Consider the following 24,720-nt stretch of genomic DNA (forward strand, 5'->3'; position numbering starts at 1 on the left):
AAAAAAATCATTCTTCCCCTCTATGTAGCTCCCTTAGGATAAGTTAGCTGTCTTTTGTGGTTTTGAGACAGTCTCAAGCTGTCACCCTGAGTAGAGTGCCACGAAGTCACAGCTCACAGTAACCTCAAACTCCTGGGCTTAAGGAATTCACCTGCCTCAGCCTTCCAAGTAGCTGGGAACACAGGGGCTTGCCACAACACCCAGCTATTTTATTTTTGTTGTTGCAGTTGTCATTGTCTTAACTGGCCCAGGCTGGGTTCGAACCCACCAGCTCTGGTGTATGTGGCCAGCACCCTACCCACTGAACCACAGGTACAGCCCTCTTTTGTGTAGTTTTTAAATAAACACTTATGCTTATATTGTTAAAAAGTGCTTTTACTTTCTTTCATCACTACCACCTTAGGGGAGGATGAATGAGGAAATTATGACGTATTCTCCCGAGGACTGGTGTATGTAATGTTTACCCTTTCAATACCTGCACACTCATGCAGTCAAAAAAGCTAGTCTATTCAAGATAACGTAACATGCCTACCATAAAAATGAATAAGAATAAAAAATTAAAGCTCACTAAATACTAATATAAATGCTACATTTATCCACTATCAGGCAAACAGGTTTTATTTTTACCTTTCAAGCTTGCATAATTATAAAAGGTTTTGTAAAAAGTTTAAGATCATACTAAGATCTATAAATAATTCTACAAACATACATATTGAACAATCAAGTCTATGTGCAGTAACTCTGAACTACATCAGTGTAAGCACATGATTTCAGTCTGATTCATGGGCTTGGTCAGATGCTGGGTGTACTCATCTCCAGGCAGTAAGAGTTGGGTTTCATCATTTTAGTGTTCCGTTTCCAACATTCATACATTTTCATGCTTGATCAGGTAGAACTGACACATTCAAACTAGCTATGGAGAAATGAACTATACCACGACGGCTACTCCATTGGCTCCCAAACTTCAGCGCACAGCAGGGTCACCTGGAGGACTTGTTCACAGATAGACTTTAGATTCCCTTGGTCTGGGCTGCCACAGACCCAAGGATCTGTATTTTTTTTTTTCAAATGTCAAAGTGACGCTGGTGATCTAGGGAACAAACTTCAAGAACCATCAAACCACTGTGCAATTTCTCACATTCAAGTACTTTCATATAAAGGCTTACAACCTTGGCTTACAACCTCAATTAGCAGCATCCAGTCTCAGATGTCAGTTTTTCATTGGCAGTTGTCACCTAGTCCCATTTGTCAGTGGCCTATATCATTTGGGGGGGTTATAAATCAACAATAAAAGCTAAAAACCATGTTCATTTGCATTTGTATATAGCATCTTCATATTTAATTTGCATAAAAATGTAAATATTTTTGAAAGTCCTCTATGACCTAAATGTTTTCTCTTTAAAATAATCTTAAAAAATAGAGTTGTACCTGCTGTAAGAAAACTGAATAGCACCCAGAAGCCGAAAAAAGGCACAGCAAAGTACAGAGTACTGTTAATAAAAGAGAAAAAAGCCCCAAATTTCATCCCTGCTATGCAAAGGGAGCATAAATTATACTTTGCCATACACACCGTGTCCCCTGGGGTTTTACATTCCTGACAAGCATCTATAGGTGATGCTGATGTGGCAGTCCTTGATTTTGGGTATCAAAAGGCCCTAGAATGGCGTCATTTTTGCATATTTCATTCCATATAAGCTTTAATCAGTTTTTAATATATAAGCAGACATGGTAACTGAACCTATAAACATTTCATTAAAATAAAAAACACACTAATTCGTAATAGAACTCCAGCAAATTCATATACACATACAGTAGAACCTCCAGAGCTGATCACTTCCCTACACTGACCACCACCTTGAGGTGACTGAATTTCCAGACTGGACAAGGACCACATGTGCATAGCAGTGCAGTGCACCTAGTCCTTTACGTTGACTGCCTCTATATGTTGACCAGTTTGCTACCGTCCCTTGGGTGGTCAACTTACAGAGGTTCTATTGTAATCAAATAAATGTGAAAGTCTCCAATGGGTGACAGTCCAACAATATCTTAGGCAAATGCCTTTTGAAGAACAGCTTTTATTTTGTTTTTTGTTGTTTTTTTAGAGATAAAGAGTTTCACTGTCACCCTTGGTACAGTGCCACAGCGTCACAGCTCACAGCAACCTCAAACTTTTGGGCTTAAGCCAATTCTCTTGCCTCAGCTTCCCGAGTAGCTGGAACTACAGGTGCCCGCCACAATACCTGGCTATTTTTTTGGTTGCAGCTGTCATTGTTGTTTAGCAGGCCAGAGCCGCACTGGAACCTGCCAGCCTGGGTGTATGTGGCTGGCATCGTATTCACTGAGCTACAGGTGCTGAGCCCTGAAGAAAAGCTTTTAAACATTAATATTATCATTCAAAATTCAGACCTCCTCCTTGGTATGAGGGCCAGGAAAAAAATTCAAACCTCCCATACCTCTGGCTATTTTCATCACTTAAAGCTTCTTTCCTAAAACTGAGCTTGAAAATTTTCCTTACTGGAATCATAACTGGAACAAGGCTGAAAATGTTTTCTTTAGAAACTCAGGGAATTATTTAGACCCAGATACTTTTATAAGTGACTATAATAACAAAGCTTTATACTGTTTTACATCAGTTTTAATGGAAATAAAAGAGGGAGTAAAAACAGCACATTTATTAGTGGTTTACATACCTGCCATGATGGCAAAAGTAATTCGAACTTTGCATAAATAATACACTCAAAAACATTCCACACTCCTTGGTGGTTCAAGCAATGCAGTTTATAAAATTAAAAAATAAGTGACTATCCCATTAAAGAAAGCATCAAAAACTAGTATTGAGAAATTAGATGAAAGGATCAATCTCTAACTCCTGGATGCCAGGAAGCAGAGTTTTTCAGAATCAAAAACAAAGCCCTAATTAAGAGCTCGAGGCTCCACCCCTCAGGGGTCACATAGTTGGAGCTGCTGCTTTTAACTAATTCATTATTTTAACACATCAAACGATTTAGCCTTTTCTTTGCAAAATTAAAACTAAGGACATAGGACACTCTTCAGAAATGAAAACACCCTGAGAAAGTTCATTACCAGAACCTACACAGGGATTCGCTATTTAGATAAAGCTAGTATAATTCATATTTAAAGTCATTTCATAAAAATAACAATTGTCACAATTTTCCAAGTTCCATTTCTTCCTATGATGGTCACCAAAGTAATCTCTATTAAGATTCTTCTTCATTGCTTGAATGCAGAAACTGCTTAGTAAAATTCTCCAGCTCATTTTCAAGTTGAACAGCTTTATTTCTAATTTAAAAAAAAAAAAATAAACAGCAATCTAATTATCACACAGATCAAAGAGAAAAATATATCCCATCCAATCCTAATACTCACTAGCCAGCTGTTGCTATTCCTATCTGAACTCAGATGGAACCATTACCACACACTCTCAAGAGTGTTCATTACATATGCTACTGCAACTTTGTAGGAAACATAAACCCCAAAGTCTGGGACTTAACAAAAGGTATATTGAGATAAGAAACAAAACATTCAATAAAGAATGAAAAATACAGGGTGGACATAAAGTTCAGGAGCAATTTTAAATTGTACATGAACTTTATGTCCACCCTGTGTAACAAACAGTGAGGGCATATCCTCTTACATGGGACTTATATCCCAAGTTACACACAAGCATGACTATCCTTAAAAATTCTCTTTAAGTAAAGCATAAGTACAAAGTTTATGTATATACAAAGAAACAGGCAGGTCTCAAAGAGCCATGGTATACTAAAAATATTTCTTTTAGGCCAGATGCAGTGGCTCACATCTGTAATCCTAGCATTCTGGAAGTCAGAGGCAGGTGGATTGCTTGAGTTCAGGAGTTTAAGAACAGTCTGAGCCAGAGTGAGACCCTGTCTCTGGGAAAAAAAAAAAAAAAAATAGCCAGGCATTGTGGCGGACACCTGTAGTCCCAGCTACTTGAGAGGTGAAGGCAAGAAGATTGCTTGAGCCCAAGAGTTTGAGGCTGTGGTGAGCTATGACAACACAGCACTCTACCCAGGTTGACAGAGTGAGACTCTCTCTCAACAAAAATAAAAAAGAAATTTCTTTTAAACACTAAATCATACTTGATGTAGCCAAACCAATATTAAGAGAGAAAAACTATACCACACAGAATTGCCGGGGTGCTCAGTGAGCAGGCTCGTCCTTCTCTATTATGCAAAAGGGGGAGGAGGAAGAACTATCTGTTGCACACACAGACATTTCAGGTCATATAAATGTATAAACACTATGAACTCACAGCATGTGTCTCAACTCTCCTGAAGAATTAGGCAAGTTAAATTCCATACAAATGGCAGAGTTTAATCTAGCAAAGTAGAGATTCTAAATAGTATGGTTTAAAAAAAAAACTTTTTCCTTTTAGCAAAAGGATTAATCAGATCAAAAATATTCATATTTATTCAAGTCAATCTTTCCAAAAGGAGAAAGCTACGTGATAAATGACAATCTATTTCATCATTACTATATGTTTTACTATAACAAGATGAAACATTATTTAAAAACTTATCCAAGTAGGGTGGCACCTGTGGCTCAAGGAGTAGGGCACTGGCCCCATATACCAGAGGTGGTGGGTTCAAACCCCACCCTGGACAAAAACTGCAACAAAAGAAAAAACATATTCTTGAGTGGCACCTGTGGCTCAAAGGAATAGGGTGCTGGCCCCATATACCGGAAGTGGCAGGTTCAAACCCAGCCCCAGCCAAGAAGTGAAAAAAAAAAAACTTATCCAAGTAAAGATAAAAAATTCACCAGATAGTTTCCCTAAATTTGCAAGGTGTATCTGGGATGAACTAACTTAAATAACAGCAATAGAGGAGCCAGGAGAATTGCCTGAGTTGGAGGTTGCTGTGAGCTGTGATACCATAGCACTCTACCCAGGGCGACAGCTTGAGGTTCTGTCTCAAAAAAAAAATAATAAAAATAACAGCAATAGAATATGTAAAATTCAGGGGTAGGTGAGGTTGGCAGTATTTAAGTGATAGGCAGTCATCTTTTCTAGAGATTCTGAAATTGAGATATAATGAAAATGTGATTGCTGGTCAGATTAAGACACCATTAGCACAGGTGTTTTATATACATTCCCCTAAATCCAGGTTACAAAGGCAGTCCCTCCTATTTGTAAACACTAATTACTAAGATGCTCTTCCATGGGCTATTTTGTGTTGCATGTGCTCTAGAAGGGGCAGCAGGGTTAAATGAGGTTTAATGGTTCTCCCAGACCTGCTGGAGAGCAAGTAATGAGTAAGAAAGCTGAAAAGAATTATCACCTGAAGAACTGGTGGTGACACTTCCAGTCTTCTCAGCAAAAGCAAATTTTATTAGTTCATTTGGAATCCAGAATAAATCACATCAAACCAAAAATCCAAAATTTCTAGGAAATCTTAATTACTGTTGCTTCAAATTAATTTTGCCCAATCAATAGTTCCCCAATGAAAGTAAAAGTTATGATTCTTAGACATACAGGACTAAAACTTCACTTTTAATTACAGAACTTCTGTTCTGAAAAGGGACTAATAAAGCCTAACCACAAATAAATTTAGACTGCTTTTAATTCAGATTTGTTGTCTTATTGAAACTAGCTTTCATTAAATTGTAAAACATAAGGAATGAAACATGGATAATTCTAATTTAAAAACCAGAAAACTATGGGCAGCACCTGTGGCTCAAAGGAGTAGGGCACGGGCCCCATATGCCGGAGGTGGTGGGTTCAAACCCAGCCCCAGCCAAAAACTGCAAAAAAAAAAAAAAAAAAAACCCAGAAAACTAAATCTTAACACAAATTCATTATTAATTTTACATAAATATATTTTTGTAATGAGACTAGTAAATGTTACTATTATTGAGAACAAAGGTTTAAATACCTTAAAAGTTTTGAATTGTTTTGTATTTTCTCCAGCTGATCTATTTCTTTGGATAATCTAGCAATTTTTTCTTCCAGGTGTTTCTGAGTAATATCAATTTGTTGGCACAGGCGAGCAAACGTGGTAGCCATTTCTCTTAAAATTAAAAAAAAAATGATGTTTAGCAGTCATAAATGTCTTCTAAAATGAATAAAAGCTTACTCATGTATAAAAAGGAAAATACAGCTTTTAATAATATTTAAATTATAAGGAATCAAACAACACTGAGAATGGCATGAGAAAAAGTCTGGCACTTATAGGCCTAATTTTTTTTTTTTTACATTGAGTTACTGTTTTATGTAGGCTTAATTTCATCTGTCCTTAAGAGGGAATATTACCTCTGCTATGTGATTGTGAATATGAATCTTCTGTTACAAAAAGACAGAAAATAGGTATATTTTTTCAAAAACACAATAAACCTTATGCTTATACCCTGACCAATAAAGCACATTGTCAACAATGGTCAAAAAAAAAAAGTGTCATGACCCTTTGTGACACTGGTAAAATTACTTTAGTTAGCACATTAGTTTTGGCAAACATTATATGCTTGTATATTTACAACTGGGAACACATCTGGTGTACGCGTACCTCCAGAACTAACTGATTTTATTTTTCCCTGCAAATGTTACCTGGTGTATGCTAACCTTTCCCCGGTCCCTTTTCTCTGCTCCATATTAAACAAATGAAGCATGTTTCATTCTTTTACTATTTTGTTAAACTTTCAATTAATATTTAGTGAATATACTTTTACTGAATAGTGCATACCTTGAGGGTGCCTCAGAATTGTAAAGTACTCTGAGAAAGAGATCAAGTTATCTTTAACTTTTATTTCCCATAACCCCTAGCATGGTGGTTGTTGCTTGAGAGGCAATTAATAAATGTTTTATGATCAAATGAACAAAAAGCTAAATTAAGTTATAAACAAGTTCCTCAACTCTCTAGTCTCTGTGTTTCCATTCTCTATAACTGTAACTGTTAGTTCAGGCTTTATTATTCGAAACAGTTTATCGTCCCTACACTTCTGTCTCCTGAGTCAAACCATTCTATACACCAATCATTGCAAAGTTACCTGTCCTAGAGCTAAGTGTTGGTGGCATTACTCCCAGGATTCCTAATGATCCAAACCCCAGTAACTACACATACAGACATGACTGTGTCCTGGTGTGAGATGTATAATTGAGTACATACCCCTTACACACATCTGCCACACTGAAACTTTCTATTTGTGTTTTTGAACACATTCCTTTTCCCCTTCCCTTCTTGCTGTTGGTTTGAATTATCTCTCTCATGTTCTCATTTTATGTTTTCAAATCTCCTGTATCACGCCCCTTTTCCTTTTGTTGATCCACTGTCCTTCATGATTTAAGAAACATACAGAGCCTCATATTATGAAAACATTTTATCTTCCTCTTATATTTCTTATCACTTTTACTTTGAATTGTAATTAAATACATGTTATTTTCTTTCACTAACCTGAAGCTCTTGAGCTCAGAGAACTTTTTAATTCGACTTTCCACACCATCCAAATATAGAATATCGTTTCTTGAAATGAGTTCTATGTATTTTTACATCAATGAAACAAATATTTAAGATGCATAAAAGCAGAAACTGGGTGGACTGGATATTATAAAAAATTCTCATGAGATCTACAAAAGAATACCTTTAAATCTGACTATAAATTTTTAGTAGAATTAGTAATTTATTAAATAAATTACTTTTAGTAAAAGTAATTAATTACATTCATTACTTAATGTATTAATTAAATACATTACATATGGTGAATTAATTACATTCACCATAAAATCAGTAGTTAGCCCACCGCTAAGCTCACTTGTAAAATGCTAAGAATTCATTCTGTTTTCTTAATTAAGAAACCATAAATATCTTAGAATGAGAACAAATTTAGAATAGCTGTGTTGAAGAATGATTTTTGGAAAGTCCTCTAGAGTTCTTGAGAGTTCCTACCTACCAATTTTCAAATTTTCAAATCTAATCTATCACCTAATCTATCACATTTCAGTCTTTTACATGTGGTTATCCAGTTCTCCTAACACCGTTTGTTGAACAGGGATTCTTTTCCCCAGTGTGTGCTTTTGTTTGTTTTATCAAAGATCAGATGGCAATAAGAGACTGGTTTCATCTCTTGGTTTTCTATTCTGTTCCATATGTCTATGACTCCATTTTTGTGCAAATATCATGTTGTTTTGATTACTGTGGACTTGTGATATAATACCAGGACCCAGTCTTGTCTGTATGTGTAGATACTGGGGTTTGCATTATTAGGAATTCTGGGAGTAACCCACCAACATTTAGCTCTAGGACAAATAACTTTGCCGTGATTGGTGTATAGAATGGTCTGGCTCAGGGGACAGGAAGTACAGAGAGGTTAAACTATTTCAGACAATAATAAAACCTGAACTAACAGTTACAGTTACAGTTGCAGAGAATGGAAACAGGGAGGCTAGAGATTTGATTAACTTGTCTATTAACTTAATTTAGCTTTTTCTTAGATTGGGAAGAACAGTTATTAGGAGGCAGAGAACTCATTAGTGAAGCTTACTTTTCTTTTTTTTTTCACTTTGGTGGTGATCAAAAATTGTATTCATGTTTATGACAAGTCTTTGAGCTATATACTTTATTTATTTATTTGCATTTCTGCATGTATGTTGTACTTCAATAAAGTTTTTAGTTTCTTTAAAAGAAAAGATGCACCTTTCAACTTACTGTTGCACTTGGTGGCTACAGTTTGCACTGGTGAAGCTGACAATCATCTGCAGTTTTTCAGTTGCATAGTTCACAAACTGCTGTTTGAAGGCTCTCTCCTTGGCACGGTTGGTCCAGGTCAGCCGTTCATAAAGGTACAAAGCTCCATACATGCTTAATGAAACAGATATGAGTTTCCAGCCTATAGTTTTCCAGATCTGTAATATAAAGTCACAGTTTACTCTGAGAAGCAAAAATACCCCTGGAAGAGTAAATTAAATGGTATTTTAGCTACCTAATCTTCAAGTCAGATCCATTGTCTAAAAATCTATAGTCTTTCTTCATGACAAAACCTGAAGTTTCTGGAAATCAATCAGGCTGAAAAGAGATCAGCACATAAATATCAGGCAAGGGCTTTTACAACCTGCCAGATAAGTTAAATTGATTCACTGTATCTCACAAAAACAGTGCTGATATTTTTTTTTTTTTGGTCAGGCATTTCGAAAGCCAAAACAAGTATATCTATGCTGTTAATGAAATAAATTTTACTTAAAAAAAAAAAAATAAGTACTACTGGGCGGCGCCTGTGGCTCAGTTGGTAAGGTGCCGGCCCCATATACCGAGGGTGGCAGGTTCAAACCCGGCCCCGGCCAAACTGCAAACAAAAAATAGCCGGGCGTTGTGGCAGGCGCCTGTAGTCCCAGCTACTTGGGAGGCTGAGGCAAGAGAATCGCTTAAGCCCAGGAGTTGGAGGTTGCTGTGAGCTGTGTGAGGCCACGGCACTCTACCGAGGGCCATAAAGTGAGACTCTGTCTCTACAAAAAAAAAAAATAAGTACTACTAAAAATAATCTTTAATACTTAAGATAGATCACCATTGGCATTCAAAAGGGTATACACAAGGGTATAAAAAAGAATCAGGGCATTCCTGCTTATTCCAGTGTACAAATACTGTATGCTATAATATGAAAATAGGTAAAAGTACTATTTTTAGAATCAACTAGTTAGTGATGTTTCTTTCCTAGTTCCAAAAAATTTAAGATTACACTTCTGAAACTCTTCTTAATTTACTACTTTTAACCTAGAAATGTTTGTATCATTCACAGATCATGTAAATAGAAATACTATCTATCTTTCTTTTTGTTATCTAGCAGGCAGTTTACAAAAATTTCAATTTTCATTATAGTAAAAGTAATGTTTCTTACCACTCCTCCAACAACAATGATACCCATAGAAGTTCTGGACGTCAGAGAAGCTAATCCTGTTATCAAGGTGACCATGATTTCCTCCTGGGATGCGTTGTCTGGAGTTGCTGGATTGGTAGGAGCAGTGGGAGTGGAAGCTAAAGACCTAGGGAGCTGATTAAATTTGGGGGCAAAATATTATGACTATCCAGGCTGGACTCCCAGCCTCTACCAAGGGCAACAAAGTGAGACTCTGTCTCTAAAATATGTATGTGTGTGTGTGTATATATATATATATATATATATATATTTAGAAATCATACACTACGTGTATCTAATAAAGGAATTGTATGCAGAATACACAAAGATTTCCTACAATTCAACAGAAATCAAATAACCCAATTAAAAAATGAATACAAACGAAAGTACACAAATGGCTACTAAGCATATGAAAAAACGTTCAAAATCATTGGTCATTAGGGAAATGCAAATCAAAACTATAATGAACTATGACTTCACATCTAATAGAATAAAAATAACAAGTATCAGTGACTATATCTAGAAACCAGGACCTTCATACATCGCTGGTGGGAATGTCAAATGGTACAACCACACTGGAAGACAGTCTGGCAAAAGTCACCACATGGCAAAGCAACTTCACTCCTAGCTATGTACTCAAGAGAAGTGGAAACATATGTTCCCATAAAAATGTGTACATTGATGTTCACAGCAGAATTTGTGAAAGCCAGAAGTACAAACTACCCTCATGTCCATCAACTGATGGATGGATAAATAAAATGTCTTGTATCTGTAATGAAATGTTACCCAGCCAGTAAAGAAATGATGTAGTAATGCATGCTAGAATAACCTTGAAAACATTACACTTAGTGAAAGAAGCCAGTCACATAAAGCCATATTCTTTATGATTCCATATATAGGAAAGGGAGAATCCGTATGAACAGAAGGCAGGGAGCTATAGGGAAGGAGGTAGGAATGATAACTGACTACCACTAGGCATATGAGGGATTCTTCTAGGGGTAACAGATGTTCAAAATCTGGATGATGGTGATGAATCTTCAGGAAAATTATTGAATTGATGAATTTTAAAAAGTTTTTCTTTCAAAATGGCTACATTTATTCCAATTTATTTGCTAAGAATAAAACTTTTAAGATAGTTTTTCCCACACTACCTTCTAGAGTTTTTATAGTTTTGTGTCTTAAACTTAGATCTTTTATCCATCCTGAGTTAATTTAGTAAGTAGTGAGAGTTGTGGGTCTAGTTTTATTCTCTGTGGCTGTGGCTAGTCAGCTCTCCCAGCATCACTCATTAAATAGAGATTCTTTTCCCCAGTAAAGGCTTTTGCTTGCTTTGTCAAAGATTAGTTGGCAATATGAGACTGGTTTCTTCTGCAGGTTTGCTGTTCTGTTACAGAAATCTGTGTCTCTATTTTTATGCCAATAGCATGCTGCAAAATTTTTAAGATAAACAAGTTTCAAATAGGAATGTAAAACCACATATAACAATACTGGATGAAAACTCTGGGACTGGGAAGGATCTTAATCTCATTTTAATAGCATAAATTTTCTCTCTGCTTTTACACACTCATCCTGCCCAGTACAGGGGATTTCTTACCAAAATGCTTCCAACCAAAAGCGTGTCAGAATGGGACCCAAGTCTAAACGTAAAATTCATTTGTTTCATATGTGCCTTACATGGACAGCCTAAAGGTAACTTTATACAATATATAAATAATTTTGTGCACAAGACACTGTTTTATGTACACGGATCCATCAGAAAGCACAGGCGTTCCTACCTTAGTCACCCACGTGAACGATCTTTGGTTGTCTGGCATCACCATCATTCCTGACTCTGAATTTATTAATATATGCTACAGTGAGTAACACTTGCAGATCTCGGCCCCATCCCAGGGTATCCAGCCTGTACATGGATTAACCTCTGTGGGCAGTTTATGTGGGGTAACTTTGGGGTTTTTGGAAAAATACACCACAGCTAAAGAGAGCTGAGTCTTTTTTCCACTGGCGACAACAGATAAACTATGTATTATTGTGTGCCCGTGTTTTGACCTATCATGACATCAGGTATAGAATTTTTCATTTGTGATGTCATGTTGAAGCTCAAAAATTTTCAGATTTTGGAGCATTTCCAATTTCAGATTTTCAGATTAGTGCTGGTCAACAAATATATCTAACTCAGAAACAGCCATATCAGATAGATGTTAGCTTACAAACCTTACATGCCTTACCTTTAGGCTGTCCATGTAAGGCATATATGAAACAAATGAATTTTACGTTTAGACTTGGGTCCCATTCTGACACGCTTTTGGTTGGAAGCATTTTGGTAAGAAATCCCCTTTACTGGGCAGGATGAATATGTAAAAGCAGAGAAAGCCATATAAACAAATTAAGAAAGAAGAGTCTCAACTGGTAGAATCAAAAATACCTACCTGAAAGATAGGTTCTGATAATCCTAGGAGCACCCGCTGAGCATTTTTAGCACCCAAGAATCGATGCACAAGGGAGGACCAGCCCAGGGAAAAACGAAATACAATATCCTCTTGAAAATCTGAACATAACTTGTGGCAATTTAGGTCATAACTGAGATCAAATTTCTTGCAAGGGATAATTGTATGTAGTTTGTTCTGTATACCAGCTGGAAGTAATGGCTTTAAGTTTTCTAGAAAGAAAAAAATTACATTTATTTTAAGAAAATAAGTTAAATATTTTGCTTTCTGTGAAACACCCTAACGAAAATAAACACTTCACCAATAAAAGAAAGGAAAAAAGTACACAAGGCCAGGCACAGTGGCTCAAGCCTGTAATCCTAGCACGTGGGAGGCCGAGGTGGGTGGACTGCCTGAGCTCACCGGTTCAAGACCAGCCTGAGCCAGAGCAAGACCCCGTCTTTAAAAACAGCCAAGGCGCTGTGGGACCTGTGGTCCCAGCTATTCAGAAGGCAAGAGAATTGCTTGAGCCCAAGAGTTTGAGGTTGCCATGAGCTATGATGCCACAGCACTCTATTGAGGGCAACAAAGTGAGAATTTGTCTCAAAATAAACAAACAAACAAACAAAACTACCAAAACTTTGCACACATAAATATTACCAATAATTTCTTGCTGGGATTGAAGCATTGAGGCATTGACTTCACTTGTACACCGATCAGCCAAATTTCTTCCCATACCATCTTCTATGTGCTTATTTAACTCCTGTTAAAAACAATAAATGTCTACATTATTTTTTCTCCAGAATATGTAGACTTTAAAAATGTAGTAAATGCTGGGCAGTGCCTGTGGCTCAAGGAGTAGGGCGCTGGTCCCATATGCCAGAGGTGGCAGGTTCAAACCTAGCCCCAGCCAAAAACCAAAAAAAAAAAAAAAAAAAAATGTAGTAAATGCTAAAATGATCTTAACTTCATTCTAATAGTATAAACGTTCTCTGTGCTTTTACATACATGAGAGCTTACATTTATTACAGAAGTACACAAGAGGGCTCAGTGCCCATAGCACAGTGGTTACCGTGCCAGCCACATACACCAAGGCTGGCGGGTTCGAATCTGGCCCCAGCCATCTAAAACAACAATGACAACTGCTACAAAAAATAGCATTGTGGTGGGCTCCTGTAGTCTCAGCTACTTGGGAGGCTGAGGCAAGAGACTCTTAAGCCCAAGAGTTTGAGGTTGCTGTGAGCTGTGACACCAGGGTACTCTACTGAGGGCGACAAAGTGAGACTCTGCCTCAAAAAAAAAAAAAAAAAAAAATAGTGTACAAGAGATGTAACAGCTTAATTCTGTACTGACTACTCTGAAGACATTGAAATGGGCAAACCACTAAATAGTCCAAGATGAAAACAGTCTCTGAATAATGTTTAACTATACTTTAACTTACACTTTTATATACTTTCAGTACACTTGGAGTAGGATGAAACTCAGAACAAAATTCATCAACTAAAACAGACAGTCGACAAATTTCATCTGTCATTGCACATGAAACCTGAAAATATTTTAAAAGTCAGAGTTAAAAAAATTAAACAAGATTATCAACTATTCAAAAAGTCAAACTGAAAAAAACTAAAAATAACCTTTTATGGTAACAGGAATAACATTTTTAGCATTATCTAAGATAAGTTTCATTTTCATATATTTATATCATAAACTTATTGTTACCTACCTTGTTTGCCACCTCCTCGGTAACCTCCTTGATTTTTTTCTTAACATCCAGTGTTAAAAGGTTCATCTGGTTGCGAATAAAGTCCAGTCTATCTATTTGGTCTTCTCTATCTTCCATTGAATAAACTCTATTATAGTATAAAGTGTAATCAATACTCAGGGCATATTAAAGTCTCAAATAAGCAAGGGCTTTCATTCATGTATGGAGCCATCAATTAGCATGACACAAGAAAAAAAGAAATATGGTACTCTGACATCCAAAAACATTCAAATGATAATTCATTTATGAAATACTTTACAAAGATGATTTGATATAAACTACTTTTGTCTCTCTGCCCATGTTACACCTGAATCCCACAGAGTATTTATAAGGATTCTAAGTCTCCAAATACCTCATAGATACAAATAGTTAAAACAGAACTCAACACTGACTTTAGTTAATAAATAGGAATTAGCAAATGGTACCCTATGAACCAAATCTAGCAGTTGCTAGCTTCTGTTAAAGTATTCTTGAAACACAGCCATATGTATTCACTTAGCTGTTATCCATGACTGCTTTTTTTTTGAGACAGAGTCTTACTATATTGAGTGTGCTATGGCGTCACAGCTCACAGCAACTTCAAACTCTTGGGCTTAAGCTACTCCCTTGCCTCAGCCTCCCAAGTAGCTGGGACTACAGGCGCCCACCATATCTATGACTACTTTTGCTATAAAACTAGGAAAATGAGTAGCTGCAAGAGAGATGGTATGGCTCACAAAATCTAGAATATTTACTGTCTGGCTTTTCACTGAAAATTATGTGATCCCGGAGTTATTTTCAAACTGAAGACTGAGCTCCTTTTAATAAGTATTTAGATTAAAAACTTCCCTAGACATAATTATTATTATACTAACAATCTTCAAATCACATCATGTTTGTGCCATATTCAGTTCAATGTCCTATTTTTTTAAATTAATCATTAATATTAGGTCAAATAATAAAATCAAATTCTGGTTATTACAATAAAGCAATAGAGGTGGAAGGGAATTCCACAGCAACGCAAGATTCATTGTACAGAGGCTCTGCTCAGGGACCACCCTGGTGTTTATGACGCCGACAGTAATCTGCTTTTGAACATTGCTGAAAAAGTACCAAAAACAAGCAACAGACATAGATGGGATATGAGAGGGCCTTTGTTCCCAGCCTTTGAATACATTTCAAATTCTAACTTTATATTATCTTGGATTTAATCTTTCAGGTTTTATGTTTCCTTCAACTGGTTTAAGTCCACTAAAGATCCAATTGAGGCATAACATCATTACACTTTCACATCTAATAACATTCCGATTTTTGTTTTAAGCATACCACACATGTGAAAATTTTACTTCGTATCAGTACTGTTGGTACTGTCCTGTCCTCACTGCTGTCTCTGTGAGGAATGAAGCAGTAAAGGGCAGCAGGACACATGGGGCTGGTCACCAAAGCAGGTTTCTGGTTGGCAGACAGTAAGTACCACCTTGTTTGTTCACCAACTGATAAAAAAAACCCACAACTAGTATAAAACAGTGATTTCAAGGTATCAATGTATGAGTATATAAGAGAATGAGTTGTAGGTTAAATGCAAAAGAGGATGACCTACTTTTGTACTTCTTTTAAAAAATTCTGCTTGAAAAAATGGTTCTTGCACTGCTTTAAAGATATTTTAAAGCCAACTAAACATTTAAAAAACCACAGTTCCTAAACAGGAATACTGAGATCTAGGGAATTAAATGATGTGTTCAAGGTTACAGAATGTTTATACTTTCAAATATACGCTTAAAAATATGTAAGTAGGCATCAGTTAAACTTACAGGCTTACTTTTTTTTTTTTTTTTAAGAGACAGAGTTTCACTATGTTGCCCTCAGTAGAGTGCTGTGGCATCACAGCTCACAGCAACCTCCAGCTCTTGGGCTTAGGTGATTCTCTTGCCTCAGCCTCCTGAGTAGCTGGGACTACAGGTGCCCGCCACATGGCCTGGCTATTTTTTTTGTTGCAGTTTGGCCGGGGCCGGGTTCAAACCCCCAAACCCTCAGTATATAGGGCCGGCGTCCTACTCACTGAGCCACAGGCGCCACCCTACAGGCTTATTTTAATGTGAAAAATATTTGTAGTACAATTTAAAACCTTAGTCTTAACAACAAAAACAATTTTATGCTGCAATAAAATAAACTCATACCTTTTCTCTGCTGCTGCCACGTTCACTGAATCCATTACGTTTTTCACAGTATCTAGTATCTGTTTAGCTCTGATAGTGTGCTGTTCAAACTTAGTTTTCACTGCTGACTGCGAGATACACTCCTGCGAGGGGCCCAAGCCATAACACATTACTGTAATTCCATGCCAATATTTTCAGGAATTTAAACACAAAAACTTGCTGTTTTTAACTTTAATCAACACAAAATAAGGATAGAAAATAAACATATGATAAATGCAACTTAAAATTACAAATGTTAAAAAAATCACAAAGATTCAAAAGTAAAAAGGGCTTTCACAGCAAGTTCATATCTTTGTGTATTGTCACACAGTAATGTGCAATGGTTTGAATATAACATTAAAAAAAGAAAAGAAAGAAACAAGGCACTATATTTCACAGTTAAAGAGATTCCCTCATTAGAATTACTAATTTTATCTAGATCACCTTTAACCCAAATTATAGTCTATCTTGATTTTCTCTTACTTGCAAAAGATAATCTAATAAAGATCTTAAATTAATAATTTGTAAATTAGAATTTACAAATAAATTCTATTTATTTGTAAGTTGTAAATTAGAATTTATAAGTTGTAAATTAGAATTCTACTTTATTTTTAAAAATTAGTTGAATGACATGGTGATTTTCATAAGGTTATTAAAATGAATTTTCATGGATTGAAATGTGAAATATTTAAAAAATAGTCTTTAACAACAATCCAAGTAATATGTAAATTGTTTATAGAAAAATATTTGCAGCTACTTTAAAGATAACCTCATCATTATCATTAGAACATGAGCAATGTTGGGCGGCGCCTGTGGCTCAGTCGGTAGGGCGCCGGCCCCATATACCGAGGGTGACGGGTTCGAACCCAGCCCCGGCCAAACTGCAACCAAAAAATAGCCGGGTGTTGTGGCGGGCGCCTGTAGTCCCAGCTACTTGGGAGGCTGAGGCAAGAGAATCGCTTAAGCCCAGGAGTTGGAGGTTGCTGTGAGCTGTGTGAGGCCACGGCACTCTACCAAGGGCCATAAAGTGAGACTCTGTCTCTACAAAAAAAAAAAAAAAAAAAAAAAAAAAAAAAAAAGAACATGAGCAATGTTCACAGGCCTGAATGATCCCCTAATTTGTTTCACCTTCTAGCTAACTGCAGCTCACACTCATCCATAGTTGTACAAGGCAATTAGTGTTTCATAACTATTCTTTATTTAAATAAAATAGAATACCTCAGAATGCATCACATACATAGATGGATACATTTATCTTATGAAACTTGTTTCAATTTTCAATACATGCAAAATTCCTTGTTATCCAAAAGAGAGATATAGTGATTCATCATTGAAAGTTTACAAAATTGTTGTTATTAATAAACTTGGCCTCATTTCATTTTTACTTCATAGAAAAGTCACATTCTGCACTGACAATATTAGCAATCAACTAGTATATACAGAAAAATACTATATGGTCTTTGCACAATCATACAAATGCTAGCCTGTGTTATATCCACGTAGTAAATACAACACATATTTTATAAGAGACACTGTTTACTTTTTATGAGGAATTTTTTTTAAGTTAAGGATATACTAATTCTCTGATAATTCTTTGAATTCATTTTCTTGAACTTCTTTATGTATTTAGCTAGCACAAATTCTGGTAATTGCTTCTTGAATTTCATTATTGTCCTTTCTTTGTCAAAACAGTTTCCAAGCTTTGAGAAGTATTCACTTAATGCTCCAGTCCTACATGCGTCATCCTGAGATCACTAGTGTAGCCCATACACTGCTCTCTAACCTATGCTTAGCTCTCCTGGCTCTAAAACTATTTGTGTACTTCATGCAGATAGGAAGCATTCCCAGATGCTTTCTTCTTTAAAACCATCAATAATTACACAGGAGTAACATTTGAACTGGAAACTACTTATTTCTTAGCGCCCAAAACAAAGGTTTGATTTTATTTTAAATAACTGTGCCTCATAAATGTGCCAAATTAACTTCCACAAAAATTATAATAAAAGTATAAAAATATTTTTTAAAGGAAAAGGCTAAAAGAAAAGTCTATATTCCTCGATGAAGCAGATCTAGGTATCAGCAATGAAGATCCAAACTCGCAGATAACAGCACAGTGTTAGAGCTAGACTTGACAGAAAAGAGAAGGTCTTCAAAAGTCATTAGGCAACACAAAGTACTTTCTGATTCAAAAATACATAGTAATGAATAAAACATAGAAAGGAAAACTGGAAATCTAATTTAAAATTACCCCAAACTGGTGTTCTCACTTATCTGCAGGACACCAAGAGTCATCCTGAATAGGAACAGTCCATTCACAAATAAGCACAGGGAATGTTAATTTAAATAGAGCCTTCTTTCCTGAGTTATTTTTCAGCATCCTTAGTAAATTAACATGCTAATGAATCTCCGCAGGAAACATACATCAGGTGTAGTAGTTCTCTGACTTACTTTATTAGGAACTCTAATTTATTTTTAAAAGTTTACAATACTATACTAACCTAATTTAAGTTCCAACTTGTCAGAATATCCTGTAACTTGTTTTAAAACTTAACAGAGATTTAAAAACAAAATAACGATCACATTCTAATTTTTGTTTTCTGTTTTTGTTTTTTGTTTTCTCAGTGATATCTAACGAAGCTGATATTTAATAACCATTGTTAATATTTATGTGTTACTAAAACATAAAACCAACAAAGGTGTCAAATCCCCTATGTAACAGACCCTACAAATACCCAGCACCATGGTATTCATCATTCCCAACTTAGTATTTTGATATATTTTAAATCAAAAGTAAAGTGAAAGAAAGAACACCTTAATATACTAAATGTTAACATTTAGCATCATTTGTTCTCTCTCCACACACACAACCTAAACATATGAGAGGAGGATGCATACATTTTTATACATACATTCTTTTCCTTGCTTAATGATGTGACAGGTTGACTTTACAACAACACTTGTCTTTCAAGAAAGACAACATCCTCCTACACAATCACAGAATTATATTCAGAACATGTACCTCAGAACAACACTGTTACCTAACACATAGTTCCTATTCAAATTTCACCAATCATTTCAGGAATGTCCTTTAGAACAAATTCACTGACATTTTAAAAAAAAAGTCATTATATACTTCTCTGTCCCATTATACAAACAAAACTATGAAAAAATTAATAAGATACATAGGCAAAGAAACCTGGATTTCTAATTTGCCTTTAGAATAAAGCACTACAAATGTACTCTGAAACTATCCAAATGCAGTTTGAAAACAGTAAGAAAATATATTAATAGAATAACACTTTTTTTTTTTTTGAGATACAATCTCACTTGATTGCCCTAGGTAGAGTGCTGTAGCATCATAGCTCACAGCAACCCCAAACTCTTGGTCTTGACAGATCCTTTGCCTCAGCCTCCTGAATAGCTGGGACTATAGGCACCTGCCACTATCCCCAGATAGTTTTTCTACTTTTAGGAGAGATGGAGTCTTGCTCTTGCTCTTGCTCAGGCTGGTCTTGCCTGAACTCAAGCAGTCTACCTGGCTTGCCCTTCCAGAGTAACATTGATTTCGATTGTTCTTACTCAATTTTAACTTCAAGCCTCATTTAACATAGTACTCTAAATGTCCAAACTGGACACAAAGTTTTTCTTTTCACAAAAAATTCTCTAATAAGAAAAATAAGTGAATCCCAAAACAAAATGTGTATAAAGGCCACACTGGTGACCACAATGCAAAGAAACTCAGAAATTAAAAACCAGAAGTTGGATAAAAAGAATCAAAACATTTGACTTTTTAAAACTGATATTTGTAAGAAAATACCAAAACCTATAAAAGAAAAAAGAAAACCAAGGTACATACTGAAAACCCTGGGATTATGCCCAAAGCTGTATTCACAACACTAAATGTTTTTTTAACAAACAAGAAAAACCAATGCAACTTTAAAGGAAACTACATTAAAGATTAACACAGAACTTAATAAATAAAACCCCAAAATGGTACTTATTGATAATTAACCAAGGGCTGGGTCTTTGGGTGATAAATCATTAGCAAATCCAATTAAGGCAAATACACATATATTTATATGTGTGTATGAATATATGTAAATATAAAACATGGGCTTTAAAACAAACAATTTTAATGCTACTAAATTATAAATTCTCAGACATCCAACAATTTCTAGGAAATCATAAATTACCAAAACTGATTTAAGAAGTATCAAATCTCAGCTTTGGAAAAACGATGACAAAAGCTGTCAATGCAGTCACCCAAAAATGCATTGGCCTTTTATAAAAGATCCATAGTATTTTTTGCCCGGGTGATTGTTTCTTTAGACAAATTTAAGTAATTTTTAAGTGATTTTCATTTTAGATATTTCAGTGTTATTTCAAAAAATTTTTGAACTCTAAAACCCAGCATGCTCCATTCTTTATGTAAAAGATACTGCTGATAAAGCAGTATTTTTCATATGTAATTTTTAGAATCCCAAAAGAACTATTACAATAAAAAAATGAACATCTACTTTTCTCTAAAAATATTTTAAAAGAATAGTACTTAAGTCTGTCTGATTATTGCAGTCACTTAGGGAGCTTAGAATAGATACTAATTCCTAGGCCAACCCCAGCCCCACTGGATCAAAGTCTCTAGACAGGCCAGGAGCCTGCGGTTCTCTAGAGTACATTCCAGGAGTATGATCATCAGCCAGGTTTGGGAACCAATGTGCTCTGACACACCTTTTATTCTTCTCATTCCCACCTCTTCAAGGAGGTATTTTGGGAAATCAAAGGTATTCCATGAACCGGTATGAAAGAGGTGTAAGTGTATAAGAGAATAATAAATAATTTGGTAGAAGAAATCAATTATATCCTCAAAAACTATAGAAGAAGAAAAGATCAATAAATAAGGAAAGAGAAGGAAACAGAATAGGAATAATAAATATTTTCCCCCAATGGGAAAGAAAAGAACCAAATAATGACCTTTGAGTAACTAGACCCCACGTATCCCATGGCTTGGCTTCAGAGGACATCTACTGTATCTCAGGGGCCTCATAAGAATTAGAGATATTACTAAGATAACTGGTTGTGGGTTTTCTTTCTTACACTTTGTCATCATCTGTCTGATGGCCTCTATCTCTCACCAAATTAAAAATGAGAGACAGTAAACATTTTATATTTCTAGTAGCTGGGATTACAGGTGCATGCTACCATACCAGGCTATGAAACCCAGGCTAGTCTCAAACTCCTGGTCTCAAGCAATCATCCCACCTCAGCCTTCCAAAGTGCAGGGATTACAAATGTGAGCCATTGTGCCAGGCCACCAAATTTTATTTTAAAAATTCTGCCAATGGGTGGTGCCTGTTGCTCAAGGAGTGAGGTGCCGGTCCCATTTGCCGGAGGTGGAGGGTTCAAACCTAGCCCCGGCCAAAAAAAAAAAATTCTGCCAAGTAGGTGAGAGCAAGATGGCGGCTGAGTAACAGTTTCCCTGCAACTGGGCACCGTGAGTCTGGAGAGATAAGACTCCAGCAATCTCTGGCTGGTGGGATCTGCCTATAATCAACGCTTTGAGGATACAGGGAGTTAGCAAGAGACTTCTGGACCCCAAGAGGAGGACAAAAACAGTGGAAAACTGGCAAGTGGTCACGAGTGTTCGATCAGTCTAATCCCGCTGGCAGATATAAGTACAGCAGCAGTGAGATTGCAAACCGGAAAGGCCTTACCTGTGAACTGTTTTGGTGTTTTTGGACTTGGCACTCAGTTGAACTGCCTTTAGGAGAGCTTGAACACGAGTGCAGAGAACTTTGGGCATTGTCTAGGCCCCCAGACTGAGCCCCTGAGCAGGACGGAGCTAATAGTGGGCTGCAGGGAGCTAATGTGAGAGAATTGCCCCAGCAAGCTCCGCCCTCAGGGTTGCAGAGCAAGGATCGGGCGGGAGCTGGTAACCTAGTGACTAAGCAGCCTAAAGGCGGGGACTGAGACGACTTACAGTCTTAACCCTCAGGGGCAGAGTGATATGGGCTTTCGCACACTGGGTAAGTGGATAGCCACTTCAGCAGTGAGCCCAGCGACAATCACTTTCCTGGGAAAGCTTCTGCTTAGCCAAGTTTACAAGTTCAAAGTCCCTTTTAAAAGGGCTGAAGAGAGATTTAGGGTGTCCACCCTGTGGGGTTTGAGAAATCAGTGGAGGCCTCTAGTCATATCAGCATTGTGATTAACATCTCATATCCCAGAAGACCACCTACTACCCAGACAATATTCAACAAGATATATATACTGCTTTTTTGGTTGTTATTGTTTGTTTTTTGTTTATTTTGTTGCTGTTGTTTTGTTTTTTAAATTCAACTTTTTCCGTACAGATTTTTTCTTTTCTTTTTTTTTCTTTCTTTTCTTTCTCCATTTTTCTAGTTCAAATACAATTTCCCATTGCTGCCTTTTTCAATAATTACAACTTCATTTTTGCTAGTGTTTCTACCCCTATTATTTGATTTTTCACCCAATTTTATCCTGTAAAGATTTCGGTTTGCTTCTTTTGGTTGGATTTATAGCATTTTTGTCTTTCCTCTCTACTTGGTGGAGGTGGGGTACTGTGTCCAATCAGGTTAGAAAAGAGTTGCTGACCTCAAGGGAACCACCCAACCGAGCACCCCCAGAGGTTGGGTTTTTTTTAAGATTGTGTCAAAGTACCCTACTGTACACCTATATTGCTCTGTCTCCCTCTTTCTGTGCCTCTCTTCTTTTTGTCAATATTCCCTTTTACCTACTGCCTCTCCTTTCTCTATTTTCTTTTCATTCTTTCTTTCTTTTTCTTTCTTATATCCCTTCTTGCTCTTCAACCTTCTCATCCTTCTGGTCCTGTACCAAAAGGACTCATCAAAATCTTAGTCCACAGGCAAGGGAACTTAAAGAGCAAGAGGAAGTAAAAGGAAAATTAGGGCAAAGAAACAGATAAAAGAAATCACTCATGCGGAAGAATCACCAGTAAACTCCAAGGCAACATGAAGAACCAGTCCAGAGCAACCCCTCCAAGGGACCATGAGGTAGCTACTGCAGAGGATTCTACCTATAAAGAAATGTTAGGCACGACAGAAAGGGAATTTAGAATACACACCATGAAAACAATGAACAAAATGATGGAAACAATGAAAGAAACTGCTAATAAAGTAGAAAATAACCAAATGGAAATCCAAAAACAGAACCAAATAAGAGATGAACGATATGAAGAATATAGAAAGGATGTAGCAGAGCTGAAGGAACTGAAGCAGTCGATTAGGGAACTTGAAAAGAAGAGGGAGAAAGCAGAACGTTCACTGTCAGAATTATGGAACTTTATGAAATGTTCCAACATACGAGTTATAGGAATCCCAGAAGGGGAAGAAGAATGCCCCAGAGGAATGGAAGCCATACTAGAGAATATTATAAATGAAAATGTCCCAAATATCACCAAAGATTCTGACACACTGCTTTCAGAGGGATATCAGACCCCAGGTCACCTCAACTCTAACTAAGCTTCTCCAAGACACATTGTGATGAACCTGTCCAAAGTCAAGACAAAAGAAAAGATTCTGCAAGCTGCCAGGAGTAAGCGCCAGTTGACCTAAAGGGGCAAATCCATCAGAGTGACTGCAGACGTCTCTAATGAAACTTTCCAAGCAAGAAGACAATGGTCATCTACCTTTAATCTACTTAAACAGAACAATTTCCAGCCCAGAATTCTGTACCCTGCTAAGCTAAGCTTTAAAACTGACAGATAAATCACACCATTTACAGATATACAAACATTGAGGAAATTCGCCACAACAAGACCAGCTCTACAGGACATACTTCAACCTATTCTACATACGGAGTATCACAATGGATCAGCAGCAAAGCAAGAACTCAGAAATTAAAGGACAGAACCTAACCTCCACACTGATGCAAAAGATAAAACTAAGCAATGGACTCTCACAAAATAAGATGAACAGAATACTACCATACTTATCAATTATCTCAATATATGTTAATGGCTTGAATTCCCCACTGAAGAGACATAGATTGGCTGACTGTATTAAAACACACAAGCCATCCATTTGCTGTCTGCAAGATAAATACCTGGCTTCAAAAGACAAATTAAAACTCTGAGTCAAGGGTTGGAAGACAATTTTTCAGGCAAATGGAATTCAGAAGAAAAGAGGAGTTGTAATTTTATTTTCAGATACATGTGGATCTAAAGCAACTAAAGTCAAAAAAGACAAGGATGGTCACTTTATATTGGTCAAGGGAAAAATACAAGAAGAAGACATTTCAATTCTAAATATCTATGCACCCAATTTAAATGTTCCCAGATTCTCCAAATAGACCTTACTCAGTCTGAGCAATATGATATCTGCTAATACCATAACAGGGGACTTTAACACTCCCCTTACAGAGCTGGACAGATCCTCTAAACAGAAATTAAACAAAGATATAAGAGATTTAAATGAGACCCTAGAACAACTGTGCTTGATAGACGCAT

The 24,720-nt window shown here is 36.5% G+C and overlaps 1 protein-coding gene across 3 annotated transcripts in view; it reads right to left on the reverse strand.

Annotated features, from left to right (window-relative positions):
* Positions 1 to 2,756: 2,756 nt before the first annotated feature.
* The window catches only part of MFN1 (mitofusin 1), a 50,397-nt gene continuing 28,433 nt past the window's right edge, over positions 2,757 to 24,720 (reverse strand). For all 3 annotated transcript variants that reach the window (XM_053564772.1, XM_053564771.1, XM_053564773.1), the window contains exons 10-18: positions 16,221 to 16,342; positions 14,026 to 14,152; positions 13,744 to 13,848; positions 12,963 to 13,065; positions 12,306 to 12,535; positions 9,862 to 10,014; positions 8,679 to 8,875; positions 5,916 to 6,050; positions 2,757 to 3,300 (exon numbers count right to left, since the gene is read on the reverse strand). In XM_053564772.1, coding sequence (XP_053420747.1) covers positions 3,219 to 3,300; positions 5,916 to 6,050; positions 8,679 to 8,875; positions 9,862 to 10,014; positions 12,306 to 12,535; positions 12,963 to 13,065; positions 13,744 to 13,848; positions 14,026 to 14,152; positions 16,221 to 16,342 — 1,254 coding nt within the window. In that variant the 3' untranslated portion in view covers positions 2,757 to 3,218. The remainder of the gene's footprint in view (positions 3,301 to 5,915; positions 6,051 to 8,678; positions 8,876 to 9,861; positions 10,015 to 12,305; positions 12,536 to 12,962; positions 13,066 to 13,743; positions 13,849 to 14,025; positions 14,153 to 16,220; positions 16,343 to 24,720) is intronic.

The sequence above is a fragment of the Nycticebus coucang genome, chromosome 16 (assembly GCF_027406575.1).
Source record: "Nycticebus coucang isolate mNycCou1 chromosome 16, mNycCou1.pri, whole genome shotgun sequence".
Classification (NCBI taxonomy): Eukaryota; Metazoa; Chordata; class Mammalia; order Primates; family Lorisidae; genus Nycticebus; species Nycticebus coucang.